We start from the raw sequence: 24,787 nt of genomic DNA on the forward strand, positions 1-24,787 counted from the left end.
TTTGCTTTTGGGGTTTCAGTTACCCGAGGACAACTGGGGTCTGAAAATATTAAATAGAAAATTCCTGAAATAAACAATTCATAAGTTTTAATTTGCCCACCATTCCTAGTAGCGTGATGAAATCTCATGCCATCCCCTCAGTCCCACTAGGGACCTGAATCTTCTCTTTGTCCAGCATATCCACGCTGTATACCCTACATCCCCGTTAGCCCATTAGTTAGGAAAAAACATAGTATACGTAGAGTTCGGTACTGTCCGCAGTTTCAGACATCCACTCGGGGTCTTGGAAGGTATCCCCCACAGATAAGGAAGACTACTGGACGACTGGCTTCCTCTGGGTTTCCTGAGTCTCTGTAGTTTAGGCTCCACCGTTAAGGTTCCAAGAACCTGCCCTTCCATGTTCTTCCATGGGCATCACTCAAGAGAACATGGCCAACGGCGCCTTATGCCTGGCAGGGAGGAGCCTACTATGCCAATGGCCCATCTCACTGCTGAGGTGACACCGAGGTCCCAATCACTCTTTAAGGCAGTAGGATACCCTGCCCTAAGAACTTGTGCTGTGCTCAGGTGTTGCTTCCGGGCACCTTGCCATTCAGTCTCTTGGCTCTCTAACTGGGTTTCTTATCTGTATTAAAGACGTCATCTTTAATACAGATACATCTTTAATCTTTACATCTTTACATCTTTAATACATCTCCTCTCACTTGAGTATTATAAACCTGTTCATAATCACTTCACTCTATAAACCAAATCAAAACAAACAAAAGAGAGTACAAAAAAATATTTTTGTACCTGTGCATCACTTCCTCCTAGAAACGTGGGGAGCACCTCAAAGGCAGGCCTGGTTATTATCAAAAGCGCAATCCAGGCCGTTCTGCAATGCCCATCGTGTCTGTGAATGACGAATGCATACCCCCTATATCTCCTCTGAAACGTGCCAGGCGCACAGCTCTGCCACACCCAGCTGCTAAGAGTCGTTATCTATATTTTCTAAACGTAAGGGGGAAAACGGTTCCAAGTCCTCAATAATATTCCACCCAAAAAGCTTGCCCTTTCCTCAGAACAAAAGCCTTTTCTTACTGGGAAACAGAAACACGTGCCCTGAGGTCGCTGTGGCCACCAGGAATGACCCTGACACTCCCTTGATCTGTCTGTTCCCACCACACCGGAGAACCCTCTGTGCACCAAGGGCGTAGAGACTTTTCGACTCTTGATGTCTTTGCTCTCACTGTTCTTTCAACCAAAGACGCCCTGCTTACTCATTTGCCACCAGCTGACACTGCCTTCCTCCTCATGGCCAGTGGGAAGTCGGCGGTGAAGCACACTCCAATTTCTCTGGTCAAAGAGACAGCTCCTTCCCCTTCTCTGCCCTAGCCTTCTGCTGGTTGTGCTCCTATGAAGCACACATTTCGTTCTTTTTGTTAGTATGGAGGGTTGTTTACCTGCCTGTCTAACTTAATGATGAGCTCTTCAAGAACGTGAAATTTTCAACTACATCTCCACAGCACAGGGCTTCACACACAGCAGTTCAAAAATGTCTGTTGAAGGAGTTAACTCTTCTGAGAGTTTTATTTAAAATATTTGTTTGTAGCAAAGAGTCTTCAACTTAATTTCATCATTATTATATTTGTTTTCATAGCACTGGAGGCTAATTTTAAGCACTTTTTTTTAGCCTTGGCCCCAAGCCTGATGGAAATACAAATTTTTGCAACTCCTCTTACCACTCTGCCTTATGTCAAACACAGACATTATGTATCTTCTTCCCAATTATTTACAAGGCACTCTTGGTTACAATCCATATGTTATCTTGCCAGACTATATTATTCAATAAAGACCAACTTCTCAAAAGGAGTGAGTGAAAAAAATTTGAGCAGACTATAAAAGTAAACCAACAACAAATCTGCTACTGTAAAGCTGTGATATTTTACCGAATTTTTCATCAACTATAGCTCTTATAATAAACATAAAAATATATAATATAAAAATATATAAAAATACATAAATAATAATATAAATAATAATTATTATTTAATTAATAATAATTAATAATATAAATATTATAAATAAATAATAATATAAATAAATGGTTTCTCATTCTATCCATAATTCACAGTAAATACACAGATGGTTTTATTCTCTTTACTTAACAGATCTGTTATTACAGCAATAAACCTTTTTTCATCCACTCAACTAGCAGTATTAAACCATTATTGAATGCATTATGTTTAAATTCCCATGCCCCTAAATGTTATTCTGAGGCTGCTTTTACTCACTTTTATCCTAAAACCAAAAAAAGGATGAACCCTATGGTCTTTTTCACAGACCCCAAGTACTGAAGGTACCACCTGAGCAGCTGCTGCAGTTAATTCACTACCATACTCAAGCACTGCTTTTTCCTCTCATTAGAAATTTTAGGATTCAAAATACAACAGAAAAAAAATAATTTTTTACTACAGAGTTCAACAAAACACACTGAGTACTTAGTCTGGCTGCAAGACCCTGACAGGTCACCTGATTTGTCCAGCTAAAAAAAATGAAGGGGCATACTATAATCTCTAGGGAAATTTCCAATTCTAGTATTTTATGAGAAAGTTAAGTACTTTTATCTGATTCCCCATTTACCAATCCACTCTGATTCACTTCATTCAGTATCATTTAATTCCTCAATAGGTGCTTTATTGCTTTACAACATCTCAAAATTTTTTAAATGGTCTCATGCCGCCTGCTACACATACTGTATGAGGGAGAATCCTTGTTAGTTTTCAGATCATACTAGTAGGTCATTTTGGAACCCACAAAAAGAATGACTAAATCCTACAACTCAACAGCAAAAAAAGTAAATAACCCATTCAAAAACAGGCAAAGGACTGGAACAGACATTTCTCCCAAGAAGATACACACGAGGCACATGAAAAGATGCTCAACATGACTAGCCATTAGGGAAATGCCAATCAAAACCACAATGAGATACCACTTCACACCAATTAGGATAGCTATTATCAAAAGAAAAGAAAAGAACAAATTTTGGTGAGGATATGGAGAAATCGGAACCATGTGCATTACTGGTGGGCAGGTAAAATGGTGCAGCCATTGTGGAAAACAGTTTGGTGGTTCCTCAAAATGTTAAACATAGACTTACCATATGATCTACTGGATTGAAATAATTGAAAGTAGGGACTCAAACAGATACTTTTACACCAATGTTAATAGAAGCATTATTCACACTAGCCAAATGGTAATAACAATGCAAGAGCTCATCAACGGATGAATGGATTAAAAAAAGTGGGAATATTATTCTGTCTTAAAAAGGAATGAAGTTCTGATACACACTACAACATGGATGAACCTGGAAAACATTCTAAGTGAAATAAGCCAGACACAAAAGGACAAATATTGTATGGTTTACTTATATGAGATACCTACAGGAGTCAAATTCATAGAGACAGGAAGTAGAACGGTGGTGGCCCAGGCTGAGAGAAGCAGGGTTACTGTTTAATGGGTACGGAGTTTCTGTTTGAGATGATGAAAAAGTTCTGGAGATGGATAGTGGTGATGGTTGCACAGCATTGTAAATGTACTTAATGCCAACTTAATGCCACTGGATTGTATACTTGAAGATGACTGACTATAATGGTAAATTTTATGTTATGTAACTTTCCCATAACAAAAAAAAGATGACTAGACATGCATTTATGAATTCACTACTTGCTGCCACTGTTTCTTTCAGTCCTGTCACAGATGATAATTATTCTTTAATTCTAGGCAACTTGAAGTATTTACTGGCCAAACACACACACACACACACACACACACGCACACACGCACATACACACAAGAAAATGATGGATTTTCAAAATTAAGTAAGGGCCAATTTCCCCTTCCTGGCGATGTCATCTCAAGCCATGTGAAGAGAAAGCCTCTCCGGGACATGGAAAGGGCCAGATTCTCCCAACATCACCCTCCAGGGAAGGATTCAGAGCAGTCACATTTATTAGGGGCACTGCTACAGTCCACCCTGAGGGGAAGGGAAGCAGAAAGTGGAGATAACCATCAGGACTTACCCACATCGGCTTCCCAGAATGACAAAAGACACAAGACAACTGAATTCTACATGCCAAACCAAATGTGGAAGAATTGTAGAAAAACAGCAATAACCACAAAACAATGTGTTGTTTGATGCCTATTACATGATTTATTAAGAATCAGTCTTTTAGAAAATAAAATGTACACACTTGGCCCAAAATTTGTCGTTTTAGCACTGTTGCTTCCCCTACAATCTGGGACAACCCCATGTGGCCCATGGGAGAACTCTAGAAGGGATTCACAGATATCTAAAATCACTTCTGGAACTGTGGTCTTAGTTGGCCAATGGCTTGATTCTGTTTTATCCAGCTGTATGAATTAGGCGCCTAACTAGTAGGAATGCAGGTCATCATGCCCCAAGAGGATGCACTAGGGATGTGGGGAACTCTGGGTACTCCCAAGGACCGACACAGATGGTTCTGCTCCCTTAGAGAGCAGAACCATTAGAGAATGAAAGTGGAAACTTGGGGAGCCTGCGAGGAAGGCCCTAGTAGAGAATGTGGATCTATCTCGCTAACTCAAATCGAAGATGATTACATTTTTACTTTTTTATTCCTCCCTCTGCATATAGTTAGCACTGAGTACATACTCACTAAATAAATGAATGACTGGACTGAATGATCAAAATTGTCCATTTCTTCAGTTGAGTGCCCTTCTCTACCCCATCTCCCAAATCACAACTTGACTTTGAAGAAAAACAAAATAAAAGCCTTAATGTGTTAAAGGCACCTGTAAGAGATGCAAATCCTCCCCTATAATATTTTAAATTCACCCTGACTTCACAAATCACCAGGATGACCACACCCAAATGTGGACATAGCAGTTCACCTACATTCCCTACTGGGGCCTCCCTTCCAGGCTCCCCAAGTTTCCACTTTCATTCTATAATGGAGAGAAGAAAGGGGAGCAGAACATCTGTGTCGGTCCCTGGGAGTACCTAGAACATCCTACATGCCCAGCCTCACATCTGACTTCTCTGTCCCATTCTACCCTAAGGACCTTAACTTTAAAGGTCAGCTAAACAGTGCACATGAGTTAAGTTTTCCCATACAAACAAAATCCCAACATCTCTGAAAAGAGTCAATAAAGATTTACCTTCAGGATTACTATTTTAAAGTGAGATTATACTTTCCTGTTCTTCTGTCAGTTGCAAAGCCCCAAACCTACTAGAATTCACTTAAAACTAATCTACAGTGTTTTCATTGGAAGAAAGCAATCAGGAAAGCTCTGACCCACTGAGCAGCTGGGAATTTCTTTGCTGAAGGTTTGGTTTAGTCTTTATTTTTCTAACTGCTAGCCCTGCTAACATGATTCAGTGAAGGTCATATTTAATCTTGCAGAGAAAAGCTACCTAAGCAGTTCTTAGGTAGGCTTCAGTAAAAATAAATTGCGTTGGCTCTGTGGATAAGTCTGTTGCTTCAACCCAACAATTACAGTCCAAGAGAACAAATAAAGGTAACAGTAAAATACCGCACTTGGTTTCAAAAGAATTTCACTGCATGTATGTTACGAGCTGAGTGTTTGTTAATAACAAAGTTATTGTTAATAACTAACCCACCAAGAAAGTAGCAGTTCCCAAAAGTGTATCTCTGCCTTGTGAGCAAACATAGCTTATTTATATGTACAGGAAGGTAGTTAGTATCACCACTGGAACTTAAATGTCAAAGGAATGGACTGACAAGATTTCTTTAAAGACCTAAATACAAAGGAGAAAACCAAACAATTTTTCACCTTCTGAATGTTGAACCCCTAACACAAAGTGACAAATCCTAATGCAAAGTGACAAATCCCAACGTTTATGTGCTTAATACATATACTACTAGGTTTCTAACACAAAGTAGATTCGCGCCATCCATCTCAAGCTGGAATTCAGCCTTCTGAGCTAACCTTTGCTTTAGGGCTGAAAATCAAATCAACAAATATTTATCTAGTTCTTACTGCGGATCAAGTACTGGTGGGGAATGCAAAGAAATACAACACGATCCTAGCTCTCAAATAACTTGCCTTGTAGGTGTTACTAATGGAAAAATCCAAGGAATCAACGATTTTCACAACAGCTCAAGAGGCTAGAAAAGACTTAAGATGTTTGTGATTAATCGCCCATAGGAATGGCACACAGTGTGTTGCTTCTGAAGAAATTCAGAGCATTTATTACGGTCATGCACCAGATAATGATGTTTTTTGTCGATGACAGACCGCATATATGATGGTGGTCCCATAAGATGAGTACCATAGAGCCTAGATGTGTAGTAGGCTATACCATCTAGGTTTGTGTAAGTACATGCTATGATGTTCGCACAATGACAAAATCGCCTAACGACGCATTTCTCAGAATGTATCCCTGTTGTTAAGTGACACATGACTGTATTCTAGGCTGAAGAGATCAGCTAAGGTTTGTGGGAGGAGGCACAGGGAGATGCATACAGTTATAACCAAAAAGACCACTCTAACTCTGCTTTCCTTCGGTCCTTTTAGGTTTAGTCCCTGTACTACAACTTTTCCCCACATTTCTCTTCACACCTAGCTTCATTTCCTAATCCTGCACCATCTAATAGGCAGCCACCAGCCACATGTGGCTATTGTGCACTTGAATGTGACCAGGCTGAATTAAGATGTGCCGCAGGTGTAAAAGACACACTGGATTTTGAAGATTCCATATGAAAAAAAGAATGTAAATGATCTCATTAATATTTTTATATTAACTGCATGTTGAAATGATAATATTTTGGACATACTGGGTTAAAAAATATTATTAAAATTAATTTCACCGACTTCTTTTTATTTTTCTAACATGGCTACTAGAAAATTAAAAATTATACATGTGGCTCACCCTATATTTGTATTGGATAGTGTTGCCCTAATCAATATTTTTTTTTGGCTGTGCTTTGGCATTCTGCCTCTGAACTTCTAATGGTTACAGCCAACCCTAGTTTCATAACAATCCAAAAATGTCTCTAGTAGCTATCAAGGGATCAAAACTATTCTAAAATTTTTCAGACACAAATCAGGGATATGGAGGCTTCTTCTGTTGTGCAAAGTCAGAAGTCACACTCTGATTGAGTCATACTAAGTCATTTTCCAACAGGGGACCTGTAACGGTTGGTGTATGGGGAAAATAAAACCTCCCTGAATTCCCCAGTGCTCCTATGAAACACCTGAGCCACCGAGACACAGGAATCTATACCACAGAAAGATAGAGAATCTATATGATGTAAAGGTAGGGAATGTTTGCATTAACATCCCCTAGAAACACTTTACTCCTCATGTACCACAAGAACTGAATCTGCAGCCATTTGTCTAAATTAATTGCTCTGATCCAAAAAGATAATTAAATTTCTCTTATCTCCTCAAGCGGGCCAAATGGTTGCAGCCTGGACTAGGTCCCTAGGTTAAGTTCCCTGGGTGGCAGGAAGACCTCTCTCTCTAAGCACGCACATTTCAAAAGCGATGAGGCCCAGACCTTAGGGACACCTCTAGGTTATAAAACCCTTACATTCCAAAAGGTCAGGATGAGAACCCTGGGTCATTTCCATCCTGTCTCGAAGGAGCAAAGGTGTTTCTTTTCTCTCTCTCTCCTTTGGGAGAGGAAAGGGATGGTTGCTCTGACCATCATCTTCAGAGCGCAATCCACATCCATGGTCCATCAACTCGCATGGCATTGCCTGAGGGTCTAGGTTTGGGGGACCAACACTGAACATCAGTCTGGCTGTTGACCTGGTTATAAAGGTCAATAATGAACTTTTCTCCTACTCAGTGTCTTGCGTTTCTCAGTATTCACATATATCAAGGACATATCTGCGAAGTGGGGTAACATCTCAAACCGTCCACAGTTCTTGACAAAACAGCACGTCCCAGCCTCACCAAGGAGCCATCAATCTAAGTGTCTTCAAGAGGTAAGAGCTGAATGGGGACAATGGCATCTCTGAGCACTGGCAACAAAAGCCCTGATTCTAGAGCCTGGCTCCATACATCAACGGAGAAAGAACTCACGAATGGCCAAGTCCATGCACAACATCCTCCTCAGCAACATCCAATTTACTTTTCCTAATCTTATATTTACAAGAGGTGAGGTCAGAAAGGACACTTTAGAGTTGTCTTGAGAATATTTTTTCTGGTTATAAAAGTAATTGTGCTGTTGTATTAAATTTGGAAAATACAAGTGTTTCAACAGGGGAAAAAAAAGCCAAACACCTACAATCCCACCATCCAATGTTTTCTTTCACGTTTGTTTTTTACATGATATATACACAAACACACACACACATTTTCAAAATAAAATTAGGGTCACAACTGAATATCCTCTTTTTCTCCACTCAACATATATCACAAACATTTTCCCATCATTAAATGCAAAAACATGAATTTTATAAGCTATCTATACTCATTGTCTGAATGTGCCATAATTCTTTTAAATGTGTTCCTGTTGTTGGGTATTTAGGTTGTTTCCAAGTTTTCACTATAACAAAAGCTAATTCAATAAACATCCTAGTACATAAATATTTGCCCCGTCTCTGTTCACTTCACGTGAAGTAGGTTCTTGAAGTAGGTTCCTAGAAGTGGAATTACTGGAACAGAGAGTTGAACATTTTTAAGACTTTAAATATATAACATGGAATTGAATTCCAGAAAGTCTATTTCAAGGTACAATCCCAACTACGATATGGAGTGCTCACCTTCAAAATCAGTGACCCAGTTACAGCATTCATAATTCAATCTTAACCTGTGCCCCCCACTCTTTAGGGAAACACAGTATTGGCCTATTCCATTTTCCTGATTCCCTATTTACCTCCTACAACCTGACAAAAATAAAACAGCAGGAAGGACAACCAGCATGGGGGAAGTGAGGAGGGCCTAAGACAGCCAAGACAGTATTTCTGATCAATTTCATCGACATGTATCTTCCTTTAGGGGCTCCTGGTTGCCTCCAAGGGCCATTTTGGATGGAGTCTGAGGCCTCAGGTGGGGGTACCCATTCCGCTATCCTCTCCAGCTCCAACACTACCCCCTCTAAGGTGCTTCAACCATGCCCCATGGATAACCACTCACAAGCTCCTATTTACTTGTCTAAAGTCAGCTGATGCAGAAAAGCTTTCTCGTCAGACTTTATTCTTCCCTAGGATAAAAAGGCCTAAGTCCAAAGTCAGAAGTGGAGGGTCCTCCAGCATTTCAACTTGTCCTTGAATTACTCTCAATTAACCACCAACTTGTTCCCACCACCTCGGAAACACCTTCAATGACTTTTGTGGCAAGACAGAAAATGGACCTACCTGACTCCCTCTTCTCTCTCTCCCACTCAGGAATGCCGGAGGCCCTATTCTACTCTCTACCTTATTCTCTTTTTTCATCACCTCATCCCCCAACGGTCACCTTCCAATGCCCCCCACTCCTATCCACCACTCCACACACCCACCAACACCCTATCTGGGTGTTAGGACACTGTCTTCTCACCACCATCATTCTTCTCATCATCTTCAATAATTCTAGGGTAAGGGGAACCGAAAAAGCTCTCTTCCAAAATAACACGTTAGATATTACTTGAAATAAAGCAATTTGTATGTGGTTCCTTCTCACTCAAAATGTCAACCTCATGAAATGGGAAAGTAAGTAGGATTCTAAGCTTATGGGGCCAGGATGGTATAGTCCCTCTATAAAATATTTCTTTGTATCCTACAAAAAACCTGATATTCACAAGCTCAATAAAAACAAACGAAATCGAAAAGTCACCTTCCCTTTGATCGCATGAGGTGTGCAAGTATCAAACGCTGTTACACAGATAGCAACAGATTGCTAAATACGCCTGAAAAGAAATTATTTATGGAAATTACATAGCAAGTAGTTAACTCTCAAAAGTATTTGTTTAATGAAAACTGGACAGGATTTTATCACACAAAATCCTAAATTAAGTATTTTGTTGAACTAAATTGGTCTTGCCCTTGAGATAAAAATGCTTAAAATCCATCATCAGAAAGCACCATACAGCCTTCTGTTTCTCATAAAAATGGAGACTACAAGGCATGTACATGGGGCAAGAGACATATGGAGACATTTTTTGCTTGACTCTAGTTTTTCCTTGCTTATCGAAGCTGAATGCTAAACTGAGAAAAAGGACTATAATCCAAAACAGAAATAAACAGAAAACAAACCCATAACTCTTTATGGCCTTCCTAGACAAAGAGACATACCATAAGACAATGTCCTTCTTGTCTCTTCAGAATGGAAAATTCAAAGTATCACAATCATAACACCAATACCATTTTTGTATGACAAGCCAGGTCAACATGGGCAGAGCCAATAGAGAGTGGCCACAGATTCCCTGTTCAAGGCACTGTCTACAATGTGGATAACAGGTTCCATCTCCTTGCTTTCCTGCATAGCGTGGCCTCTGAGCCAGTAAAAAAATAAAACGATTTGGCCCTGGGAAGAGATCCTCCCTTCAGTGGTTCTCCACCTTTTGCTCTGGCCCACACACCTGAGGGATAGAGACCCAGGACATTCTGGTGAATATTAGAGGCTTACCATGGGGGTGAGGGGATCTTAGGGTGGGAGGGGCAAGGAGGGGAAGGGGCTCTCAAATCTGAAGGTTCCTGTGTGGTTTCCAAAAGCCCACTCCCCCTAGGTGATTTTGATACACACATAAGTCCCATCCCCCAAAGATAAAAGAACTATGCAGCCCCATTTTACAGATGTAAAAACTAAAGTCCACAAGGGGGAAGCGATTGAAGAGTAAATAAAAGACTGAAAGTCAACTCCAGGCCTCTGGACTCTTGAGTTCATGCACCTTCCACTACACAGAGCCTGTATATGGCTCACTGTCAACAAATATTTAATAAATAAACAAAATAAGGGCACAATGTTTGTGTTCATTTAACAAAATAATTGCCTGGGTTACTACAATGGTTCATACCCTGGGGTCCCTGGATCCCCAGCAGAACTCAAAGTTACTGTCAGGAGTGAGGGATCCTGGGGTAATTTCAGATCCAGTGAGGGGGAAAAACATTTTAAAGGGATCTTTGAAAGTAAAATGCTAGCGACTATGGGCCTGCTGCACACATCCCCCCTCCACCGCCAGAGGCCGGGCAGGGTCCTTGGGACAGGTTACAACTCAGCATCTGAGTCTCTGGTCTTGATTTCCTGCCTGTGTATTTCCCTTGGTATCTTATAGAAAATATTGGCTTCAGGTTTAAATCTGGACCCTAAAGACAATTTATCATTCTTTGTTTAAAAAGAAAGATTTTTATCAAACCTCCTTACTCCCATTCCCACCAGCCACCCCCCGCACGAGGGCCATTCCTCAACCCTGGGCAGACATTACACACCAAATATTGCTCACACTCAGGCCAAAAGTAGGGCACAAATGGGGCAAACAGGGCAGAGAGCCCTGACCTCTTACCCCTGGATGGGAAGGAACACAGTGTCCCATACAGATGAAAAGAAGAACTGACTTTATTATTAATAATAACTGACATTTCATAGCAATTTATATTATTTTTATATACTACTTTATGTATTTTTGTTATACATTATAAATATATACTATTATATTTATTTTCACATATGTTATCACATATTATTTTCACATATAAAGTGTTCAGTATACAATAAGCATTCAATAAATGCAAGTTAACTGAGTCCTTTTAAAGATGTTATAAAAAAAAATAGCAAAACCAGTTAAAGGCCTACCTGTAATAACACATAATGAATTGAAGAGTCAGAAGCAATGATGATGAAAATCCAAACTAAAGCACAGTGAGCTTAGGAAGATTTTTTCCTGATATAAAGAGGGAAAAGACATGGGTCCAATCATTGTTATTTCCATATCATTTGGTCTCCATGGATACCATCTAACTTTTCTTCAGACAGGAAAAAAAATTCACTGACAATATAATATTTCATTGTTAAATACTTTGATGCTTTACATAAACTTACATAGTTATTCTGTGTTTAATTCCTTTGCATTATCTATATACTCTCAGAAGAAGTAAAATCCTTTCTTGCTGAAAATTCCATATGACAAAGTCAGTGTTTAATCCACAGTCATGCCTCCCTGGCTTTTTAAAATTAATAATCTGACAGAATTCTGAAAGTTAATGTCTCAAACATTGGTAGATTGCTGTAATTTATGCAACCGTCTTTCATATGCAGTATCTCATTTGTTCCCAAAAGCAACCCTATCAGATACACAGTTAAGTATTATTATCACCTTCCATAGAACTAACCTCACCAGGCAGCTACTGTACTTATTTTTCAGTTGTGTACTGTCAGCTCAACAACTAGAATGCACTATCTCCCTCGAGGGTAGAGAAGTTGTCCTCCTGTTCCCAGTTGAACCCTCAGAGCCCAGCACTGTGTCTGGGGCATAGTGAATGTTCTAGTAATATTTATGAAATGAATAAATAAAGTCCCTTGTCTGCTTCAAGACCTTTTCGGTATAAAGCATGTAATGGAACCATGTCCCAGATACCCCATTTAGAGTTCAGTGGTCTGTTCTCTATCAAAAGGAAATTGTGTGAAAATGCTCTGAAAACTAGAGCTTATACTCAATGATACTAAGAATAAAAGTACACTTTCCTTGGCAACATGGGAAAATCGATGCACATCAAATGTAAAACAACCAAAGTTTCAAATTTTTCACTACTAAGTTTAAACATCTTTAACTAGCTTTGGTATATTGAATACGTGCCTAATAAAGAACTTCAGAAAGCAGAGAAAGAGAAAAGTGCGGCCACAGTTCATAGAGTTTTCAGTACTTGAGGACAACCATTTGCCATAAGTTGCTTCCAATTTAACTACAAACCCTTACTTTTGATTATGATGACATTTTTACAGGTGGGTCTGAAATATGTGGAATTATCTCTAACTTTTGAAGGTCAGCAGAAAAAGAGACAACTCATTGAGAATGAAATATGTAAATGTTTAATATTAAGAAGCAGCTACAAATCATAACAGACAAGAACTCTGGGATCTAGAGGCCAAAATCTAACTTCTTACACAACAGGCTAAGTTATAAATTATAATCATTCACTAATTACAGTGAAATTCCGGACTTTGCCACCTCAATCAATCAATGTTCCAAAATTACCCCTTAGAAATGCCATATTAAGTCCTAAATATTCCATCTGCGGAAGTTTCCTTAAAAAAGACAAGTTTCTCCAGGATTTTTTAGGTTTCTATTTCCATCCTTTCCCTCTCCAAAAAAAGAATGATTGGGGGGAGGGGAGCAGTTTGAGAAAACTAGAGAATCCTGAATCTGTGTGCACGACGAAGTTAAACAGGGATCACCCAAGAGGTCGTGGTAAGGGAGCGCGCATCTGTGGAACATCAAGACCATCCACCTTCCATACTCAGTCTGTCACCAGACCCCTGTCTGCACCTGCCCTCAAGCACCAAAAAGTGCAGGCTGCTAACTTCCAATTATTTGCAGTCAGTCTGAAAACTAATAAAAGACTGCAGGCTTGACAGCAACCTTGGTGATTCCTGAAAATCCACAACAGGAAATGTAACTATCCTCCACCCTCCCGAGCCATTCATCAAAAGCAGACCGAGTCACAGCAACAAGGAGGCCAGGGGCAGGAGGCAAACGCCAGCACTATTCCTCATTTAGAACGACTCCGCGTTTTCTTATTCCGCAACCAAGGACGAGGAGCACTACCCACTGCCCACACTGGAGGGAAGAGGCTGAAGAGGGAGGGAGCGGGTAAAATGTCCCCAAGTTCCAAGGACTATCCTATGGGGTTAAAGATGGGTGAAGGCCACGCTGCCAATGTAAGGCAACCTCGACTGCCAGTCCCAGAGGTCACGTTTACAGCTGATGACCAAGGGTCCTGCCTACACCGACTGACCCGGGTGCCTCACCTGGTGCCCGGAACACCGTCTTTGCGCCCGGCTCGGGCTGCCAGCCTCCTTCCCTTCTCCGCCTCTAACGGGGCAAGGGGGTCAGCGCGGCAAACGCACCCACACCTGGGGCCTAAGGGAGATGCCGATGCGTCCTGGGCAGGAGGATGAGGGGCATCCTGGCGCCCTCCGAACTTGGAAAGGCTTCCGAGCCCCCTCGGGGGCCGGCGCCCAGGCCGTGGCGCTGAGAGCGGCCGCAGGCGGGCGGGCGCCACGATTGGCCGCGGCGGGCAGCGCTCGGTGGGCGAGCCCGGCCGGCCAGGCGGAAAGGAAGTGGCGGCCGCGGCTTTGCACCAACCATGTTCGGCCGGCGGGCAGATGCCACTCGGCGCCCAGAGCGGGGTCAGAGGGCGCGGGGCGGGCACTCACGTCCCCACCCCGCGGCAGCCCGCGCCCCAGGACCCCCGGTGGACGCCGGCCCCCGCGCCTGCCAGCAGGGCGCCGCTCGGCCCCCCGAGGCTCCCCGCCCCCACCTCGCCCGCTCCGTAGCCGAGGCGGGTCAGGCCCAGCGCGCCAGGCCGGCCCGGGGGCGCCCGCGGGGACCCGGAGGCGCCCGGCTAGGCCGCGGCCGGGGCAGATGACCCCTCGGCGCGCCGCCCTCCCCAGGCGCGCCGCCCGAGCCCCCCGCGCGCCAGGACAAGTGCAGTGACAAAGCCCCAGGGCCAGGCCGGGCGCTGGCCGGCGGGAAGGAGGACGCGGCGTCCCCCCCGAGCGGCGGCGGCGGCCCAGCCCCCAGGAAGCCGGGCGTGCCGGCCAGGCCCGGCGCCCAGCCCAGCTCCGAGCCCGCCCGCCGGCTCCGGCCGCTGGCACCCGACGCCTGCGCCCCTTCCCCGAGCCCCAGGGGCGGGCGAGCTCTGGGACCGCCGCGGGGCGCACCATCAAGTTTCCTTTCGCCGCGGCTGGAGGCGCCTCTCCCGGCCGGGGCGCGGGCGCAGACAGCCCGGCGGGCAGCGGGTTCTGCTTATTTACGCTGGAGGCTGCCTGGAGAGAGGCGCCGCCGCCGGGCACCCAGAAGGACCCGCTCCCCTCCTTCGGATCTGGTGGCGACGGCATCTGTAAACACACACACGCACACACATGTCCGCGACAATTTTGTTTTAAAAAGGAGGCCCGACTCCAGCGGACCTGCACCCCCACACACAACACCTGGGGCGCAGAATCACACAGAGCAGGTCCGTGTCCATGGAGCCACCTCTCCGCATCTGCAAATCCAAAAGTGAAATTAAACCTCCACCGACCTCCTCCTCCTCCTCCTCCTCCTCCTCCTCCCTCTCTACCTCCTCCTCCTCTCTGCAGCCTCAGCAGCCCCAGTAGCAACAGCAACAGCAGCAGAACCTGCTTCCCCTAAAATCAGATGATCCATAACAGCGCCGACTGTTCCTCCAAAAATCGGTATTAATATTTATGAACCTCAGCATTTTCCGTCTGCAAAACATCGTGTCAAACCATCAGGACACGCACGCATACATCTCCCCTCCGGTCCTCATAAACATGCCCTCGAGAAAAACACACACGCACAGTCACAACTATTATTTGAAAAATGTTACCTCTCAGTGTGCTTTTTCACGCTACCAATACAATTCCGCAAGGTTTAAGTGTTGCTAGGGTGTATGAAATGGAAATGAAAGCCCGTCAGTTGAATAATCGCAGGAGCAAAACTAAAAGTTACTCCCCGGCTTGCCTGAGAACAGTCCAGATCGAAAGCAAAACAAGGAGAGGAAACTGCGAAGAGCCGAGGCTGGAAATCCCCCCACCCCCCGCCCTCCTCCTGCTTCCCTCCCTCGCTCCCTCCCTCGCTCCCCCCTCCGCCCTCCTCCCTCCGCCCTTCCTCCCCAGTGTTTGTTTCAAGCTTGTGCAACCGGGAGGTGGAGGCGGAGGGAGGGCGCGCGCGGCCCGGCCCGGAGGTGCGGAAGTTCGCCGCCGCCGTTCATTGGCAGGCAGCGCCGCTGTCATCATTTCTCGGAAAAGTCAATTTCATTTTCACTTCCCCACGTCGCGGCAGTGGGAGCAACAAGCGGCTGCTCGTGAGTCTGTCTCTCGCACACCGGGGCGCTCCCATGCGCCGCGCGAACACTCGGGGGGCCCGGGGGTCTGGGGGTGACGGGGCGCAAGCTCGGGTTCAGGCCAGAAGCTAATGGCTGTAGGAGAGGAAAGCGGGTACCTGCCTCTCCATCCTAAGGGTTACCTGGAGGTTGGGCGGGAGGGAGGAGGAGGGCGTCCGGGGAAGCAAAGGGGCTCTTGCTATCCTGTGGGTAGGGCAGGTGTTTAGAACCGCTGTCTTCAGAATGAATTTGCCCACCTCAAAGAAATATAAGGAATAATTAACTGACAAGACAGCGTTACTTAGATATTAATGCAAGAACTGGGCCAAGTGACTTGCATCCTTAACCTCGTTTGAACCCTTATCAGTAGTTGAGGGTGTAACCATGTGAGGGGCTGCTGCCATCTCTGACACCACCTGGCGCCCTGTTTGGGGGCTAGCCACGGGATAAGGAAGGCCTTCCTCTAGTACGTCAACAGTAGCACACTCCAGTGCAACAGAGTTACCTTGCTCCAGGATGAGATGGGCAAGGATGTGATTTTACTTAAAGATGTCTTGGCCGTGGCTGGCCCAGAAAAGAGGCTTTACCCTGTAGTACTTCCAGCCGGGTTCGAATTTGTACTCCTTAACTTCCAAGCTCGGCATCCTTGGTCAAGTTGCTTAACCTGAGCCCTCAGTTTTCAATTCTGTGAAGTGGGGCTAAATGAGAATGCAAGAATACAGGTACAGCACCTGTCACCTTCAAGCTCAAACTAATACAATTCACTTGGGACCTACTGCTTTTTGGTCCCATGCTTTAAAATGATGGATTCTCATCTAATTATACCTGTTTCTTCCCCCACAGGCAGCTTCATCAGCCTCCTCCCAAACTTCTCTACCCAACAGGGAAACTCCCTTCCTGGGAGGCCATAGCTATTTATGTGTAAACGCTTTCCTAAAAACATAACTCCAAGACCCCTCTTTGCCACAGAAGTACTGAATTCTATGAACTAGAAAAAGAAAAGTATCCAAATATGCACGTGTCGTGAGGAGAGAGCTGAAGGTTTAGGATTCTATTTTGTGGCTGCAGCCTCAGAGATAGATCTCACATACACACGTTCTTTCTTATCCGTCTCGTAGAATACTATGTGTCACAGCCACTCACTTTCTTATTTCCTGTAGCAAAGACCACTATAAAGCAATCAGAGTCACTATATACAAACTCCGTAGGATTGCTGTCACTCCTTACCCACCCATGGACCCAAGTTAAAAACCCAGTAGTCCTTGACATCTTCCTTCCCCACAACATACTCCAATCAGTAGTATCCTGTTGACCTGTTGATGCTAGTCCCAGATCTCCCTGGACCTGGCCCCTTCTGCATCCCCACCGCATTGCCTTCCTTCGGTTCCAGCAGTGGCTCGTCACTGTGCTCCTTGTGTCCTGACTTGGCCTCCTCCGAGCCAGCAGCCACACTACTTTCAAGTTCAGTAGAAAATTAACTTCAGGTAAAGCACAATTCCAGTCTTAACTCCACCCCTCAAAAACCTCCCTGCAGCCTTAAGAATAAAGTCCCTTTTATTTGACAAGACATATAAAGTCCATTATAATCTGGCATCAAACTACCTTTCCAGCCTCATCTCCTGCTACGGTGCCACGCAAGCTGTCCACCTCTCCCTTGTCAAACCAGCTGCCGTTCCTCTTCGTAAAACAACAGAGCCATCCTCTTGCTTGTTTTATCTTTAGCATGGTGCCTGGCAGGTAGGCACTCAAATACTTGTGAATTAATAATTACTTGCCCTTTGTTCTCATAAAATATTTTAGACTTTATCAGAGTATTTTATTTTTTAATATAAATGTAATCAATACTTATTATACAGAAGACAGAAAACTGGAAAGAAGAAAATAAGCCACCTGAAATCTCACCAGTCAGGAACAGACCTGTTGATATTTTTATGTATTTCCTCCTAGTAGTTTTTTCTAAAGAGCCATTTCCAGTCTTCATCTGCTCAATCTTTCTATCATTTTGTAACCCCCATTGTGCTGCCATTTCCATGATGCCTGGGTGATATCCCTGTGTCCTGTTCTGTTTCTTGGCTGGCTCCTCTTCTGCTGCCATCCCCCTAAATTATGGTGTTTCCAGACATTCTATCCTCAACCCTCCTATTTTCTCATTCTACATGCTTTCTCTTTGAGTGCTCTCACCCACACCCAAAGCTTCAGAGATCACTGTTTGGTGGTAACTCCAGAATCTGTCATTTCTGAGCTCTGGATGCATTACCTCCTAGAGGTTCCTTAGGTGCAACAAATTAAACATATCTAAAACTACACTCATAACACCTTTCCCTGCAACCTTGTATTTGTCACTTCATTAACCAGCCAGGAAACGGGGAGGCATCACGGACTCCTGCCTTTCCTGGGCCCCTGGAGCTCCCTGAAGCATGAGTATTGCTTCCAATGTTCCATGCCCCTAAACTCACAAAGCATAGATTGAATTTCACTCTTCTCATGCCCCTGATGACATGTCACTGCAGACCTTGTAAATACAGCCCCAAAATCCACATGGTATTATATACACAGTCAAGAAATATTTGTTAGCCCTTTGATGAGATGCATATAGTCATAAATCTCTGTGGAAAATGGATCAAGATAGCAAAATATAACCTTTTTGAAAGTCTCTGGAAAAAGTAACCTTTGCCATACCAAAGAAACCTGACCAAACACCTTGGTCTAATACAAACACCCTTGTTGGAACCGTCTTGTATAATGAAACCAGAGTGGTCTCCTCAGTGAGGCATTCTTGTATTTTACCTGTGGAATGGAACATCATAAAAGAAGACCCACCTGGATGCATCAGGACCAGTTTCTTTTCAGGGGAGTCAAGTAAGGACAGATTCCCGGGACATGTAGTGATGGATGTCTTCATGAATGGATCTCAACTAAGGAAAAAATTTAAAGATACATTCAAGGTTAACTCCTTTCAAATGGATTTCTTATTTATTTTTCTAATAAATGAGAATAGTTTCATAAAATAATCATTCAAGTCACAAACATTAATTAAGTGCCCAAGAAATTTTCTCAGCACTGGGATACAGCAGTGCACAAAATGAATGAAAATCGCTGCCTTCCAAGAAGTTTTCTTACAGTCTAGTATATTGGCATGTTAATTTCCATTGTATTATCCCAGTAATTGCACCCACATCACCTCCATCTACAATCACAGCCTTTAGAACTGGACGTTAAAGTTAAGAATGTAGATTATGATGGCATACTAACTGAAGTGTTAGGTATTTATAGCTGTGATTAAATCAGTGGCCCCTCATCAGTCTGTCAGTTGATGCCCCACTCTTCTCCACAGTATCACCAGTACCACTTCTGTCCTGGCCACGGAGGCTCTCCTCCATGGTACTATAATTCAGGGGTTATAAAATTATGGAAAATGAGTGTTCCATGCTTGCCAGAGCAGTGGGCCAGTACAGAGCCATAGATGCCAGTTCTGCGTTGCAAAGGATATTATTGTGAAGTCCATGTTGAAGAAACATACAGCCAAGTTAGATTTTAGTGGAGACAATAGAACTGTGAAGATGTTGAAAAAGCCTTCGATCAGAGTTCAAGGAACATAGGCACCAAGTTGGTGAAATTCTTGACTATTACTTCATGTAATGGTTTCTTCCCGTTTTACCAGAAACTCTGAAATGAGGTTCATTTTGTTGCAATTATTCTCTGAAAATAACAAAGTTAAATTGAGTAATATGTTGCCCAATCCTTAGTAATAAATATTAATTTTGTCCTGTTCTTCTGATGAAGTAAGGGAAAAAATACTCTTTAAAATTGCCAGGATATACGTGTGTGTGTGTAAGGGAGCGACAGAGTTTTTCTTGTCCAAAAGGAAGGCTTTCAACTTTGAAAACTTAATAAACTGTTTTTTGCTATAATTTCTCTGTTCCATCCCAAATGGCTTTGAAATATTATTTCTCTAAGGTGATAAAATAAAATATTATTTCTCTAAGGTGCCAGTTTGCAACGCAGAACTGGCATCTATGGCTCTGTACTGGCCCACTGCTCTGGCAAGCATGGAACACTCATTTTCCATAATTTTATAACCCCTGAATTATAGTACCATGGAGGAGAGCCTTTTTACTTTTAAAGTCAGAAGGAAAAAGTGCCTATAGCTTTGCCTTGAAGTTCTTTAGAAACAATTACTATAATAGTTTTGAATATTCAAAATATTTTAAATAAGAAATAAATTTCAAATTTGTAATGTAAATTCAGCAAACCCCGTGATTCACTGGATCTGAATATTTAAAGAATTTTTTGTTACAGCTTCCACAATTTCTCTGTAAGTGCCTCGCTCACAGCATATGAAGCTTGATGGCATTCAGCGTGTCCTCTTTCTCCCCAAACTTCCTAGCGTTTTGAATGATACACCTTTATTCTGTTTGAAAATGTTTGGAAATTTGCCAATCAGAAAGACGGAAGAATGTCATAAAACAAAGGATTGAGAGTATTTTTAAATTCTCTCATTTCTTGGAAAAATCTCATCTCCACTAAATCCAAAATGTGCCTGACAATTCATATACACAGCTGTTGGCACTGCCTCCTTGACCCCAGTTGCAACTCTGTGACATTTCCAGCTCATGTTTATAGAGCACTACGATGCTCCAGGCGCTCTGAGAGCTGCTGTGAAGACAGTAAGAAGGAGACAAGCCCCTGCTCTCACGGAGGTTACACTCCAGTGGGGGTGATGTCAGCAGACAGACAAGCAAACCAGTAGAATGGTTACAGATTTGTATTAGTGTTCTGACGGAAATAACCAGAGCTTCGATAGAAAACGGGGGGGATTTGGTGGTCAAGGAGAGTTCCTCAGAAAATGACATTTAAGCCAAGACTTAAAGAATAAGACGATACTGTATTAGTTTCCTAGGGCTGCCGTAACCAAGTACCACCAACTAGGTGGCTTAAATAACAGAAATTTATTGTCTCATGTTATGGAGGCTAGAGTGCAAGATCAAGGTGCCCACAGGCTTGGTTCCTTCTGAGGGCTGTGAGGGAAGGATCTGTTCCAGGCCTCCTGGCTTCTGGTGGTTTGCCAGCCATCTTGGGCATTCTTTGTCTTGTAGACATATCACTCTGATCTCTGCCTTCTTCTTCACATGGTGTTCTCCCTAGGTGTATGTCTGTGTCCAGATTTCCCTGTTTTATAAGGATGCCAGTCATATTGGATTAGGGGCCCACTATACTCCAGTATGATCTCATCTTAACTAATTACATTGGCAAAGACCTATTTCCATATCAGGTCACATTCTGAGGTACTGGGAATCAGGACTTCAACATATGAATTGGAGGGGGGCACACAATTCAACCCGTAACAGGTACCAATTGAGCTATGAAGCCCCTAGATAGAGGAAAGAGTGGGGACAAAGGCCCTACGAAGCAAAAGCGTCTGGCATATTCTGGAAACTGAAGGAAGGTGAGTGAGGGTCAGAAACCAGGTGGGCAGAGGCCAGATCAAGGAGTTTGGATTTATTCTAAGATCAGTGGGAAGATTTTGAAGGGTTCTGTGATTTTAAAAGTTCACCCTATAAATTTCCCAGTTCTTTCCTCAACATCAATGAAATGAGAGGATTTCTTAATTTGTTGATTTCTTAGAGGAATTTGCAACTGTTTTCTTATTGCTCTCTGAGTTCATTCCTGATGAATTTGCTGAGGAAATATAATGCATGTATGATATTATGAAACAGTTAAGTCTTTTTTATTCCATTTTTGAATTCCTAAGTTAAAATATTTATTTCTCTTTAGCTTTCTCTCTGATTTTCATCTCCACAAATGAAGTAAATTTTTACTTCATTTTTTTTACTCCCCCAAAACAACTTTCCTTTAAAAAAAAAAAAACAAGATATATTCAACTGTGGATTCCAGGCACACACTATTTTCCTCAGACTGTTTTGAGTGAACAGTGATCATTTTCAGAGATTGTGTAACCACAAAATCAATATTCATTCCAAAATTTAATGATTTCAAATGTATTTCACTTTATTGATTTCTAAAAATTTTCAGATTTTTTCCCATCAGAAATTCCTTGTGTAATAGTTTCCACAAAACTGAATTTTTGTTGACAGAACAATCAGCGTAAGAAAAACCATGATTTGCCTTGACTGTTTTGTAATTTGAAAGCAAATATTGGTTTAAATAGCCCATCATGTATTTTCTCAGCCTCAGGCTATGGATCCTGGTTTTCGGCAACACCCCTCTCTTGACAACCCAAAAAGGTCCACTTTTTTCTGTTTTACATATTGAGGTTCTGATTAAGATTTCATTTAGGTAAAAGGTTTTGTTGCTTAAAAAAATAGGAAAAACATCAAAGCCACAAATACTGGCTGTTAGTTTTACTTCATTTTCATATAATTGGAGATAGGAAAGAAAACACAACCAACCATGGGTGAAAAACCCTTAAGATTGAAGGAGAGAAAGAAATACGGACACCAAGCAATCGAAGCCTGTGCGAGCATTGACATAATTGAGTTGGTTCGTGTTGGGTAGCCAGGCAGAGCCAGCCACAGTAGAACACCAACATTATAGGTTCAGCATCACTTGAGTTGCTCGAATTGTCTCCATATTGCTTTGTTTTTATTTCCTATCTTGATGAGAACTTTTTATCTTTTCAGCGATGCAGAACCAACAGAATCATGACCACTTGTTTCACAACGTGCGCAGTTAATGTCATGCTTTTATGACCAATGGACAAATCTTTTTCTCTCATTGAGAAATTGGAGGAACATTATCCCTAACCCTGTCATCTTTCACAATGCTTATAAATATCTTGCCACATAAACACTTTTCCTTTTGTTGGTATTTTTGCTTATGCTGAACTTAAAGTAAGTATGATAGTAGGAAATATTTATGCTATATTGAAGGCAAAAGGAAAATAAAGTTTTATATGTACAGTTTGACCACCCCAAAATGTTCACATAAATAAGACCAAAAGGAACTACATCAAAATGTTAATAGTGGTTGTCTTTTTTTTTTTTTTTTATTTCTCCCCAAAGCCCCAGTAGATAGTTGTACGTCATAGCTGCACATCCTTCTAGTTGCTGTATGTGGGACGTGGCCTCAGCATGGCTGGAGAAGCAGTGCATCGGTGTGCGTCCGGGATCGAACCCGGGCCGCCAGCAGCAGAGCACGCGCACTTAACCGCTAAGCCATGGGGCTGGCCCAATAGTGGTTGTCTTTGAGTGATGGAACTGTGGATGATTTTTTTTTTCCTATTGAAAAATGAAAGTTTTTAAGAATAGATTTTACTTTTATTAAAGTAAATTTTAAATAATATTTTATAGGTGATTTCAGAAAATTATTTCTTGATATGCTTGTATTTTTATATAAATTACATGTAAATTTTAGCTAGTTTCTTCCATAGTACTTCAAAAAAGAAAACATTGATTAATACATCTTATATCTTACACTACATTCGTTTAAGAATTTTTAAATTTATGTCTCTTTGAGTTACATAGAAGATAGTTGTCTTCCAGTTTTGTTGAGAAAAAAATGACATACATCATTGTATAAGGCACACAGCATGATAGTTTAATTTACATATATTGTGAAATGATATCACAATAGCTTCTGTTAACATCCATCATCTCTTATAGATACAATAAGAAGGAAAGAAAAGAAAAAAATTTTTTCTCCTTCTGATGAGAACTCTTAGGATCTACTCTCTTAATAACTTTCCTATGTATCATACAGCAGTGTTAGTTATAGTCATCATGTTGTACGTTATATCCCTAGTACTTATTTATCTTTTCTCTGGAAATTTATACCTTTTAACTACCTTCCTCCAATTCCCCCTCTCTCCACTCTCTGCTTCTGGTAAACACATGTCTTATCTTTTTTTCTGAGTTTGGTGTTTGGTGTTTTTTAGATTCCACATATAAGTGAGATCATACAGTATTTGTCTTTCTTTGTCTGACTTATTTCACTTACCATAATGGCTTCCAAGGTCCATCCATGTTGCCACAAATGGTAGGATTTCTTCATTTTTTATGGTTGAATAATATTCCATTATATATATCTATCTATCTATATATATATTACAATTCCTAATCCATTCATCCATCGATGAATACTTATGTTGTTTCCATGTCTTGACTATTGTAAATAATGCTGTAGTGAACATGAGGGTGCAGATATCTTTTTCAGTTAGTGTTTTCATTTCCTTTGGATATATTCCCAGAAGTGGAATTGCTGGATCGTATCATAGTTCTATTTTTAATTTTTTGAGGATCCTCCATACTGTTTTCCCTAGCGGCTGTACCAATTTATATTCACACCAACAGTGCGCCAGCGTTCCCTTTCTCCACATCCATTTATCTCCTATCTTTTTAATGATGGCCATTCTAACAGGCATGAGGTGATATCTCATTGTGGTTTTAATTTGCATTTCCCTAATGACTAGTGATGTGAGCATCTTTTCATGTACCTGTTGGCCTTTTGTATATCTAGAAGATAATTTTTTCCTACAAATGCTATATAGTTTCTCCTAGTCTTTTACCAAAATATTCATTTTTAAAACACATTTGTGTTTTTATCTTAGCAGTTCAAATATTGACTCGCCAAAGGAACATATAAGAACAAATTTATAAATTAACTTGTGTCCAGATCAATAGCTATTAAAAAATGATACATCCCGTGATCACTATTAAAATTTAAATAATCTTTTGCTTTGATTCACATCATGTTTTAAGTAGGCTATTTGAAAAAGATTAAGAATTAAGAGAAATCTATAACAACTAAAAAAT

General features: G+C 42.0%; 1 protein-coding gene and 1 long non-coding RNA gene across 6 annotated transcripts in view; one reads left to right on the forward strand and one right to left on the reverse strand.

The window, feature by feature from the left end:
* The window catches only part of IRF2 (interferon regulatory factor 2), an 81,638-nt gene extending 65,944 nt beyond the window's left edge, over nucleotides 1-15,694 (reverse strand). The window contains exon 1 of one of the 5 annotated variants that reach the window (XM_004428735.3): nucleotides 15,522-15,694. Coding sequence is in view for 2 of the 5 variants with exons in the window: in XM_087418341.1 (XP_087274467.1) it covers nucleotides 14,851-15,027 (177 nt within the window). In the remaining 3 variants the exon portion in view is untranslated. Of the gene's footprint in view, nucleotides 1-13,935; nucleotides 14,177-14,850; nucleotides 15,098-15,120; nucleotides 15,178-15,521 lie in introns of those variants that run through there. The other 4 variants (XM_014786243.2, XM_087418341.1, XM_087418340.1 and 1 more) reach the window with 4 other exon arrangements.
* Nucleotides 15,695-15,877: 183 nt separating this feature from the next.
* LOC147913329 (uncharacterized) lies at nucleotides 15,878-20,077 on the forward strand. The gene is made up of 3 exons (XR_015548819.1): nucleotides 15,878-15,998; nucleotides 16,860-17,500; nucleotides 17,627-20,077. It is a non-coding gene; the product is annotated as an uncharacterized LOC147913329 (long non-coding RNA).
* The last annotated feature ends 4,710 nt before the right edge of the window (nucleotides 20,078-24,787 follow it).

Source organism: Ceratotherium simum, chromosome 28, assembly GCF_057802395.1.
Source record: "Ceratotherium simum simum isolate JZ-2026a chromosome 28, ASM5780239v1, whole genome shotgun sequence".
Classification (NCBI taxonomy): Eukaryota; Metazoa; Chordata; class Mammalia; order Perissodactyla; family Rhinocerotidae; genus Ceratotherium; species Ceratotherium simum.